Source organism: Penicillium daleae (assembly GCF_028827525.1).
Source record: "Penicillium daleae strain IBT 16125 chromosome Unknown utg000001l_segment0_segment0, whole genome shotgun sequence".
Lineage (NCBI taxonomy): Eukaryota > Fungi > Ascomycota > Eurotiomycetes > Eurotiales > Aspergillaceae > Penicillium > Penicillium daleae.
The window spans coordinates 831139-842851 of record NW_026623149.1 but is presented as its reverse complement, the minus strand read 5'-3'; the positions used below and the strand labels follow the sequence as shown (position 1 = coordinate 842851).

The 11713-nt window shown below is 44.5% G+C and overlaps 3 protein-coding genes across 3 annotated transcripts; all 3 read right to left on the bottom strand.

Annotated features, from left to right (window-relative positions):
• Positions 1-2815: 2815 nt before the first annotated feature.
• N7458_000265 (hydrophobin family protein) lies at positions 2816-3413 on the bottom strand (the record flags this gene model as incomplete). Its single annotated transcript, XM_056903659.1, has 3 exons — positions 2816-2872; positions 2928-3019; positions 3071-3413. 3 exons carry the CDS (start codon positions 3411-3413, stop codon positions 2816-2818), a joined length of 492 nt encoding a protein of 163 aa, XP_056771426.1.
• Positions 3414-7297: 3884 nt separating this feature from the next.
• N7458_000264 (uncharacterized protein) lies at positions 7298-7531 on the bottom strand (the record flags this gene model as incomplete). The annotated part of the gene is made up of 1 exon (XM_056903658.1): positions 7298-7531. One exon carries the CDS (start codon positions 7529-7531, stop codon positions 7298-7300), a length of 234 nt encoding a protein of 77 aa, XP_056771425.1.
• Positions 7532-8865: 1334 nt separating this feature from the next.
• On the bottom strand, positions 8866-9438 carry N7458_000263 (hydrophobin family protein; the record flags this gene model as incomplete). The annotated part of the gene is made up of 3 exons (XM_056903657.1): positions 8866-8922; positions 8973-9061; positions 9108-9438. The coding sequence occupies 3 exons, from the start codon at positions 9436-9438 to the stop codon at positions 8866-8868; spliced, it is 477 nt and encodes a 158-aa protein (XP_056771424.1).
• Between the last annotated feature and the right edge of the window lie 2275 nt (positions 9439-11713).

Genomic DNA, 11713 nt, shown 5'->3' with positions numbered 1-11713 from the left:
GAGGGGTGACTAATACCACTGAATTGGTAACATAGGGTGAGTCTGGTATAAGATTCAGCAAGTATCCTTCTAACTTTATTATGCCTTATTCTACTTACTGTTGCCTAGGAAAACTCTCGAATCCTCTGTATCGTCTTTGAATTATTTGTAGAAATGAAACGGGGCTGCACGATAGAAGGTTTGTGATACCAGGCCGCAGACGTAGCAAACATGATTAACGCAAACGACGACGTCGTCAGCTCCAATGTTGTCATTGAAATGCCAGTACACGCTCTTTGGATTATACCGGCTAAAACCAAAAGGCCTGCAGCACTGTTATCACTCTTAGTAGAGACGGATTAGCCGGTATGGTAAATTCTGAAGGGAGATTGGATACTCACTGGGACAGCGAATCCACTGAATTTCTTTCGGGAATGTCCATGCTACCGAAGTCTAGTGGAGCGACAAAATTATGCTTTATCAAATAATGTAGCCGTTGAGTATCAATAGGGAAACCTTGAGGAAAATCTGGACTTTTCAAGTGGACTCCTCCGGAATTGACGAAGAATGCGTAGGCATATCTCCACTTAGTACTGTCTTGTGAAGGTGGATGGTTGTGAAAAAGCTGAGTTTTATCGAAGAAGCGAGATAGTATAAGCAGAATGAATACCTGGTAGGCAACTTCCGAGAGATACCCAAGGAAACTCACGAGCCTTGACACTTGCTCGTGCTTTAGACCACTGACCAAATGCGATAGCAAATAGAAAATCTGGGCCTAATAGAGCAATGCAAAAGATATTGAGTTTGTCAAGATATGGGTGATACCATTGATCGCTTGGTGAGCCCACGTTAGGATAAACAGAGACCCAGCAACAGAGGAACAGTCATTCCACAAGTCCATATAATATCACCAGGACCTCTGCTATCTGGTGCTGACACCCAACCATCTACTGGAATTCCCGTGGCGGTACCCATCGTTGGTTTTGCCCCTTGATAAATAATTGTGACTATAACTGAGAGTAAACGGAGACTTACGTTACAGGACTAAGCTTGATGTATTAATATCTCAAGAACTCAATCCTGTTCAGATAATTAGATTGTCCGATTCTGACACTATTCAAAACCATGCACGGGACGGGAAAGGGGAAGATGGACTGAGACTTGGAGAAACATGGTTAATGAGGTCCGGCAACGCCTTATCAAGATTAATTGAGAGATGCTTTAGATCCACGGTAGCGTCAGACACAACCGAATCGTTTATTGGGCTGATTGCACTCACCTTTGATGGACTGGAGTAGCATTCGGATCTCGTGACACGCACTGTTTGGTCTAAACCTTGGTATATATTACCTTGTCAGTCAAAGGCATCTCTTGCACCAAAGTCGGGCCTTTAAACATGGAAGAAGAGCGCTTACGTCAACCTCACCTCCCACAAGCCTTCTCACCCTTAAGAGTCGGCTTTAAAGTACAGTGTCAAGATTGGACTTCCTTTTCTGAATCTCGTTTGAAAGCATGATCATGAAGAGTTAAGGGGACAGGGTTTTATTTAAGTCATTTTTGGTGTCATTAGAAAGTCGTGCGTGTTTCTCTAGATGGCTGTCCGTAACAGCTTTCTTGGGGGTCGCTGTTTTAAACCACTGAAAGGCCGCGCGCCCCATAGAGAGGAGCAGAGTGCAAAATACAAATTCTAGCGTGTCGTGGGCAGATGGTGCCACGTGTGCTTGCTTAGGTAGTTGGAGGGTTCCGCTTTACATTTGTTCTGCAGGGTTCCTGTTCTGCATTCGCTCTGGCCTTTCGAACCACCTAAATGGAAGAAACTAGGAACAATGATTTTGTTCCCGGGGACCAGAGATTCATATGAAACAGGATTCCGTTTGAATCCGTCCTGAACGATCATCCTAGGTCTAGATTAGTTACGAGACCGGTACAACCGCTAGTTACAGGTTTGCACTGAAAACATAAGCGGCGGGCGAAGACAAGCTGCCCTGCGGGCAACCCACCGTGGCTTAATACCAAGCTTGGCTGGCTATTGGCGATTTGAGTCAAGTTAAATCGCATCATCCAAGGGGTGCTGCGGATGATCAAAGGCAGTTGGTATGACACAGTGAGTTGGAACAGGTGCTTCTGGAAGCCATTGATCCAGATCAGCGTATTTTCGACGTCCCAACTGCAAACATGGCTGACTGTAGGGTGGTTGTGGTCACGAACCGGACGTCGGATTGGAAGGCTCGTATTCTGGGAAACCATCGCGGTCTTGGCCACTGGCAGGGGGACAAGGCGGATTGCCACTTATGCAGCGTGCAACTCTCTACTTTGAAGGCTTTTTTCACATGTGAGATCGAGAGGTTGCTTTGGCGCCTCACACGTTCATTACGCAGCTTCCTTCGTCTGGATCACCGTAAACGGTTTTGGCACGTATTTCACTGAAACTGCTGGATTAAGCTGCCAGAATACGCTGACAATTCGAGAATTTGGCACGGTTGCGCCATCATGCCTACGTTGCTGAGCGCCAGCTTCAACTCCCTAGATTATAGAATATTATGGCTGATGGCGCATCTAGCGCCTCTACGCAAGGAAGCAAGAACAGAAGGGGAGCGAACAGATCTAGTTCGAACTATGAGAGAACTATCTATGGCAGCAGTAGAAGAAGGCAAAGAAGCAAGCCTAAATAGGCGATGCTAGCAAACTCCAGGCGCTGCCCTGGAAATCTCCATCAATGGCTGCATGCTTTTCGAAAAGATGTGAGGATCAATTAAATAAGACGATGTCTAAAAAGTAGGCAACAAAAGGGTTGCTATGATACGCAGAGTTGTCCCAAAATGCCAGATGGTAAGAACTAGAGGAGTGCTCCAAGGGCAATGCATGGCAGTGCAGCGCCAATCAGGTCCCCCTTCTGTTGTATTTGTCAGAATAAAAACCGATAAATTGACGGATAGCTTGATACTCACTGCATTAGAACCAGAATTCTGGCAGCAGGCAATGTTCTGCTGGCAGTGCTTCTTGATCAAGTCTTGGACGCCCAGAGCAATAAAGATAGGCACTAAAGAATTATTAGTTTTGTGTTTTCATAGCTTTTATGAAAGCGACTCACCTTGAACGTCAAGTTGAGAGCACTGATCAAAGAGACCAAGACCTTCGGCCCCAGAGCCACTTCCAACCAAGTTACTGAGAGTCCCGGCAAGTAGACCTTTGTTAACATCGGTTGTATCTCGTGCGTAGGTGGCGTGGTTGCAGCAGGAGAGCTGTGCTTGGTCGCCACATTTGGCCTGGGCCTGCTTGACAGTCATGTTATCGGGAACAGGGAATCGAATCTGGGAATTTCCCTTGTTACCGACGCCGTTGGCGTTGCCAATACCGCCGGCAGAGGGACCAACTGGTGGCAGCGCGGCCGCCAGAGCAGCGAGGCCGAGGAATGCGGTAATTGTGAACTGCATCTTAAGAGTGAACTTTGATTGAAGTGAGATGGGAAGAAATACCGATGGCTATTAATTGGAACATCCCAGACTTGTACTAAGGTCGGCCTTAAATAATTACTCCTGAACATTCGATCTCAATTTCTTCGGAGCAGAATCCTCATTTGTCTATCCCTTCATTTCGCACCTTCATTTTCCATCCCTTCATTTCCTCTCCTTCCATTCCCTCTCCTTTCATTTCCTCCTCCTTCATTCTCTCTAGCCCGTTCTCTCTAGCCCGTTCTCTCTAGCCCGTTCTCTCTAGCCCGTTCTCTCTAGCCCGTTCTCTCTAGCCCGTTCTCTCTAGCCCGTTCTCTCTAGCCCGTTCTCTCTAGCCCGTTCTCTCTAGCCCGTTCTCTCTAGCCCGTTCTTTCTAGCCCGTTCTCTCTAGCCCATTCTTCTCTCCTTTCTTACCTTCAGTTGAATTCAATCTTTATTATAACTACGATCGACAAATACACGTTCTGTATCTTTATATTGGTTAATTAGTGCCATCGGCTTCGCCTATGTATTACCATGCGTAGGTTGAGGGGTCCAAGGGGCCTACTTGAGTGTAGGGTCTTGGAGACTCGGTAGACCCCATTGGAAGTACATGAGATTTTCTTCAACGCTACAAGTCCTTTGGTACAGAGCAAGGACTTTAAACACAATTGGGTCTTTACTGTGTAAACTGCTGGAGGGCAACAAACTAGCTACCTACAGTCGTAGTGACTAAATGACCTCCCTGAGCTCGCTGCAAGCGATAAGTAGCCCTTAGTGTGTTCGTGTCATAAAACAGCCGGAATATGGTAATGCGTTATTTCGGTCATTGCTTTTGTAAAATTGACTCTATCTGGAAACAGCGTTCCAGACCAAAACTCATAATATCCAATGTTCCCCCTCTCATATGTCCGTCGTATTAAACTCCAAAAATTGTGCTTAAACGTAACACTTCATTTTCTTAAGCCACCAAGGAAGCCTGAATAATCCTCCTCGCTGAGGGTGAGAGGTGACCATATACAATAATCTCGCTCGAACAGGGTTCATTGGGGGTTCAACCTGGCTGTTGGTAAAGATATCTCGCAGGTCAATTCAGACGGTACGCTTGGTTCCTGAGGTGCAACACATATTTTAAAATAAAAAATATAGAAATATTTTGTATTTTTTATTACCTATACTAATAGATCGAAATTAGTATAAGTTACTATGAAAATTTTTCATATTCATAAATTTTTGTTTAATATTAATATCATATATAAATAATTATTTTATTTTTCTTTATTTGATCAATTAGTAATTATTTATTATTGATTTAAAATTAAATTTTTATATGTTTACAATCTCATATTACAGCAGGCTCATCCATAACTGTCTTGCCACAATTGAACTTGCCTTCTGGCCGAACGGATTGGCCTACTACACTACAAGTGGAGTTCATATTCCCAATGGTGAGGTTTAATAGAATCGGCATCCAGAATATTGCCTCGGTACTGTTTCACCCTCTCTATACTATATTTCTGTCTAGGCTAGCACGGTATTCATATTGCCTCTTCGGCATTTACCCTTCAACTCTGTGCAGTCTATCCGCAGCTAAGTGATCAATTCCAATAAGGGCGATGATACACAACAATTGTTGAACACTAATGGCAATATCGGAATGCAGAAAAAATTGTCAAAAGAGTTAAAACAGGAGCTAGGTCTTCCAGAAGAGCCCGGACCGACAGATTTTTAAATTAGGCATCTTATCTAACCAACCCTGTCATTCATTCCAGTGGTGTACTTGTATGATTTCTATGTGACGACTCCGTTAGTACTTTTCGTATATCAGGTAACATTATCCAAGGAATGAACCCCCCGACAAAATATCACATCTATCATTGGTATATATAGTAAAAATTACATCAACTTTTGGCTACCTCCTCTAAAGCTACCAAATGTTAGGTTCGTGAATACGTTCAATTTTGGTCCCAAAGAGAGTATTACCACTTATATTCTAGAACCCATTGGATCTGAGGCGCCTTGGTTGGGCAATCCAAAACATATGTAATCCTTCTGCGGTGATTAACGGAACCTTTAGTTAAACGGTCAAAAGATTTTCATATGCTCTGCTCAAATGAGACAGTATTCTTGAGCACCCAGAATTGATGTCTCTCGTCCCAGCTACAGCCACAATTCTTACTTTCTCTATAGGTAATTGGTCAATGTTGAAGTTCCGTTCTTTGACAGTAAAAGATCGAACGCATGAAGAGTACTTTAGTTTGTGTGTACTTTACAATACTGGTTGATGTCGGTTGTCTCGCAATTTATGCTAGAGATTGACCATTCTGGTGTAGGTGCGAAATATCTATATTATATGTACACATTCGTTCGACGTAATCCAAAAGCCCAATTTTCTCCAAAAAGTTGCTACAGAAATGAAGTGATTCACCCGAATCAAGATAAATAGCACCCAAAATACTTTCAAGGATGTCAGATAGAAACTTGTTAGGACATAAGCGACCAAGGGGACCCCAGGGATATGCTGGCTAAGTGACAGTGTAGATACCGATCTATCTCGCTTTCTAGAAATCGAAATCTGTTAAGGCAGCTATCGAGTGCTCCTTTTGAGTCGTTTCCTTGAAATTGAATGTACTCGCAGAGACGGGCCCGAACTATCATTGAACTTCCATCTCGTTTATGTCTTGTGGCTCTCTCGGTCTCCGGCGCAAAGACATTGACATGCTGCTTTAGACAAAAAAACCCAAGCAGAGATGAATTGACCGCAGCATGTTAATGGCTGTCATTCGACCGGGTGATAATTTGTCAGGCTGTGCTGCGATTCTTGATACGGCAACCATATCCGAGGTATTAAACAGCGCAAACATCTTTTGGCTTTCTCAATCCCACCATCCACTCATGGGACTCCGAAAGACGCGGTGCGATCCAATGTCTCGTAGCAAGTTTCTGGGTCACTATAAACTTGTCAAGCTTAGATTTTAAAGCCCACTGTGAAAGGTAATCATTACGGACGTATTTGTCCCTCTCGGCGGAAAGTCGTCCCTCATTCCAAGTGGGATTCATCTGAAATAACCAGCATGACACCAGATACTTTAAGACCGTGTCCCCAATCATTTCATATCGCTGGTAGCTCATACCAGACTGCGTAGCAGGGGTGGTGATAGCGGTTGCAATGAGCTCCAAACGAGTAAACTCGGCACTTTTAAGGTTGCGCTTAAAGTGTTTGCTATCAGCAGAACACGCAGTCTTTTCGAGAATCATCGGGATACATAGACCAAATGTCACATGTTCCATAGGCAGCTTATCAACAAGACTATTCTGTGTTGATTTTGTAAACTTTGGTTTTGCGCCTTGCTCTGAGCGGGTGCAGTGTCGCAGGCAAGCTTGAGAGTAGTGGCAATGATTGACAGTTCATTTCACCTCCCGGAAGTATCAATAATTCTCCATCGCTCCAGCAGGGCTTTAGGGCTCGAGGATGCTTTGTCACGGATTATTTTCCCCAGAAGGGTTGATGGTCCAGAGCTCTTGAGCAGACTCTGAGCCAGCTCCTGTCCTCCATGGGAGCACAGCCAATCATGGAGATTCTGAAAAGGAATATCTGGCACGAACAGAGTCAGAGAATCACATTCGGATCTCCAACAACTAAAATCTGGGATTCGAAGATAGACTTGGGTTATTATTCTCATCAGGGAAAGCTCTTTTTCCGAAATTGCTTTGGCTGGAGCTGCTGGTGTGATTGCTATTGTTAAAGAACGACCATCTTCAGAGAATAAGGGGAATTTATCAGCAGTCGGAATAGATGTGGGAATTATTATCGCAGTGGACAAAATGGTCCGTGAGGTTGCTGGGTCACACACCATAATTTTTGCGATGTGGAAATCAGGACGGCGTCAATGCTGCTTGAAGTTGCTCCAGGCATCAATCTCCTGAGAAACGACCACTATCGAACGCATTTTCCCGGGAAGCTTGGGAGAAAGTCCATGTTCATCATTCGAGCCCTTTCTCTCACCGAAGCGCCATTTGCACGTTGGATCTCCCTTCGTATGCTGCGTCAGACATGAGCCCGTCTTTGGAATCTGGATATTCTTGGCATTGGGATAACATGTTGCTTGCTTCAAGCTCATCATGTATTATCTCACATCTGTCGGCTGTCGCAAGACCTGACCAGAATGGTGGAAGATATATAGTATTGTCGGAGGCCAATGGGATTTTATCGAGTTCGGTTGACTTGATGCACCTAGGCAGCTTTTTCTCGAAGTGGTCGGACAACCCATCTTTAGGGCATATTGCTGAGATTTTCGGTCGCTTATAACAATAGAAGCATCAATTTGATTTGATCATAGCTCACATGTGATGTTAATTGAGATCGGCAAGGGATGGAGACCATTTCTAATACCCCTTGCTTTAGTGTAGAGTGATGTTCCATAAGTTTTTAACACACGCTGGACCCACCGATCTCACCGCCATCACCGCCTACTATATTTATGTACAAGAGATACGGCTTACTTTATTATCCCGCCCTAAACTAAGAGATTTTGGACCTAATTAATTTGCTCGAAATCGTCAACTCATGATTTTAACGGCCATGAAGAAATTAATTCGTGGGAGTTGATAAACTCAGCTCCATCACATGGGATTTAGCGGGCAGAATATTACATAGTCGCGGAAATGTGGGGCCGTGTGTTAAAAACTTATGGAACATCACTGTACTAAGTTGGTTGACTCGGAGGGAAATCGAGTCAGCTAACAGAGATGGGTAACTTACCAGATACATGTTCAGACAGCTCCAAATTAGGAATCGGGATTGAGGAGATAAGCCGGTGGCAGAGACGGTTGGCCAAAAGCGGCCCTTTTGCAGGTTGCTTGTATGGTCCGCCGTAGATGGGTACGCGAAGGTAGAGACTTGGAGTTGAAATAAATCGAAAGCCGAATTTGTTACTCGTACCGAAATTTTGGAATTATTTCCGCTGCTGTTGCTGTATTCCTGATATGCGCTTGCATTGTTGCACAATAGCAACTGGCCACCGATTCACCGATCGCTGCAGTTTTACGTCGAAAGCTTGATTGAAAAGGTAGTATCAGCCAAGGTCCTCAGTTTGTTTCGCAGAAATCGCAACGTAAAGAGGGCTGACCGCACAATATCGATTTAGTGTGAGAACGAGCACTTTCTTGAAAGGATAGGGGGTAATTTGAGGATGAACGAAGTTGGGGCTGTGCAGGCATCACGTTGGGTGGTGGCATCTACTGTTCCGCATATTTCTCAAGTTAGTCGTATTGAGGTAACTGATGAGAGGTCGGGAGGCAAACATGAAAACAATAAGTTCAAAAATTAATTCTTTGATAAAATACGGCCCCAAAAACAACTAATTATGAGACCAAGAGACAGCGATGGTATATTACTACACCAATATGAACAATCATACCGGCCGAAAAGTTGAGCGCTGAAGGTTGACTCTAGCTAAAGCAGAGCTCCGAGAGCCACACACGGCAGTCCCAGACCAATGAAATCTCCGCTCTACATGATTGATTAGTATCTGATGCAAGATACGGAAGAAATTTACTCACCGCACTGGAGGGCGAATTCTGGCAGCAGGCAATGTTCTGCTGGCAGTGCTTCTTAATCAAGTCTTGCACGGCGATACCGACGATTGGAACTACAAGATATTAGTATATTCTCGAGATAAGTAAGGTTGTACATACTATGTGCATCAAGCTGTGAGCACTGGTCGAAAAGACCAAGACCGCTAGCTCCCGAACCAGTACCGACAAGATGGCTAAGAGTACCGGCAAGAATGCCCTCGTTGACATCAGTAGTGTCTCCAGCGTAAGTCGCATGATTACAGCAGGAGAGCTGTGCCTGGTCGCCGCACTTGGCCTGAGCCTCCTTCACCGTCATGCCTTCCGGGACGGGGAAGCGAATCTGCCCCTTGCCCTTGCCGACATCACCACTCCCATTGCTCTCTCCCGCGTTGGGTGGGAGCGCGAAGACTCCCGTGGCGAAAAGAACCAGAGGGAAATTGAGGATGCGCATATTGACCACGACGGAGAAAGATGCAAAGAGAAACAAGAAGAGAACTTAGTTGTGCCTTAGCGTAAGGAAACAATGGTTAGGCGTTAGGAGAACACGGGTCTTATATGGACGGTCCTGAGCATTTCTGTCAACATTCCTGAGGGGGCAAATATCACTTCCCTCTCTCCTCTTGTTACACTCCAGCCTAGCACCCTATCCCCTCATTCTCGCCATCATACCAGAAATGCTAAGAAGGAGTATTCTTGTAGATTATCAAAAAATGATAAAGGTGCTTTTTACGACGACCATAAAAGTTGACAAGGAATTTCAGGTTTGCTGCTTTTTTCAACAGTACTACGAAGAAACCAGCTAGCCACCTCACTCTCTCCTCAGGTGGCTAAATATACTACACTACTCGTTATAATTCCTAATAATTCAGCCCGGCGAAGGTGCGACTGCAATTCCACGATCTACTCCATTACAGCTTGATTAATGATCTGATTCTCCTGGATGGTTATATAGAGCATTGTAGGCTATTGTGCCAAGGAAGGCTCTTAAGAATGTCTTTGGTTACGAAAGGGGGTAAGAGAGGTTGGTTGAACAGCATCGCGGAGCACAAGTTGACTGGAGATGGGGAATAGGATGGGAAAGGGCATGTGTCGTGATTTATCCATCTTTCTCAATCAGCTTTTTATGGACCACAGGACCAGTGATTCCTTCCTGGTGCACTCTTCCCTGGCGAGACTTGGTTCAAGACTCATATAAGGTCAGGTCCCTGCAGTCTTTTTTGTTTATTCTCCCTTCACATTTCCCGAGATCAGATTAAAATTTTATTCCTCTCCTTTTGGTGCCTCATTGCCATATTCGTAGTTTCAGTCATTCTATTTCAAGTGATACAAAGATTCAGTCAAACACTTGAAGAAATTCTGTCGACGGCTAAAAAGTCTAACGACTTGTTTTCATCGTCCAACCCCTATAAAAACATTCTGTTTCAAGACCTCAGCCTAAACGTCAATTGACATGACCGAGGTAGATTAAAAGTATTGAGTAAACTGAGAGGTCCCAAGCCTTGACAATATTCACATCTTTGTATACATGCTTGAATATATTCGGAATCAGACTTCGCAAAGTCGATCTTAATTTTATAGACGTTATCGGTTTTTATTTTGCCGCCACAAAATAGCTGAGCCTGCTCAGCACACTGGACCTCGGGTTGTTGGCTGAATATGTAAATAAAAAATTAAAAAAGAACGACATGTCAATAACACCGTATGTAAAAAATACAGGCAGTTCCAGTGTGGTGACCAGGCTCAGCTTCCCTGGGAGTTATCTGATGGTACGTGATGACCGTACACAAGGGCTGGCGTTGTAGATCGAACCCATCGTGGCCACATTATTGTGGATAATCGATCATACAGCGTCTGGGTAGATTGGTAGTCATATGGAACAATTGCTTCATGGATTTTCTGGCCTCGGAAACGGAATGATTACTCATCTTGTAGTGCAAATACAAAGTCACGAACATTGTCGAGCAACACTAGATTTGAAATTGGCATCGATGTTATACCATTTGTTGTTCAAGACTGAACGGAGATCGAACTCAGCGATGTTCATCACAAATCACAAAGTGGTTCACGGCGCTCGGTTCTCACGCAACAGCAAAACACATCTGGCATGAAGAAGATATTAACCTGCGGGGCCTTTCCCAAGCGACAACAATACCCTTTATATATTCCGTCAGGCCTTTGGGGAGACATTCCAATTCCTCGTTTCGTACCGCCTTGGGAAATTTTCAGTTAAAATAAAAAAAGAAAAGACCCCCTTACCGCGTGCGCCAATAAATGGGGTAAGGGTCCTAGTTCCCCTCACTATGCGGGAAGTCTCTGCCAGCGAAATTCACCCCTTGGCTGATACCGCCAAATTGCCGACAACCAATTTGCAGGTTGCAGAATGAATCGGAAATTAATCGACAGTCAAGGGTTGAGATACAGCCGATGCGTAGACGTCAAGAATTTTGCCTTGTCTTCACTTCTGAGCACTCCATTTATCACGTGATAGTTCCGAATCCTCACTCGGTTCACATTATGAGTTCGATCGACTATCAACACAAGAGAGTTGATTGTAGCTCCGAGGTAAATATGCACTCCATCAGACCCCTAGGGCCCTTTTGAATCGGTGAGTCTCAGCTTGGTATTTTGATCGAATCACGTGTCCCGGGGCTTTCTGCTGTAATAATCCTTCAAAACGCCAACGTTGAAACTAATTCCCCACTTTTTTACACACAACCGACCCTAGT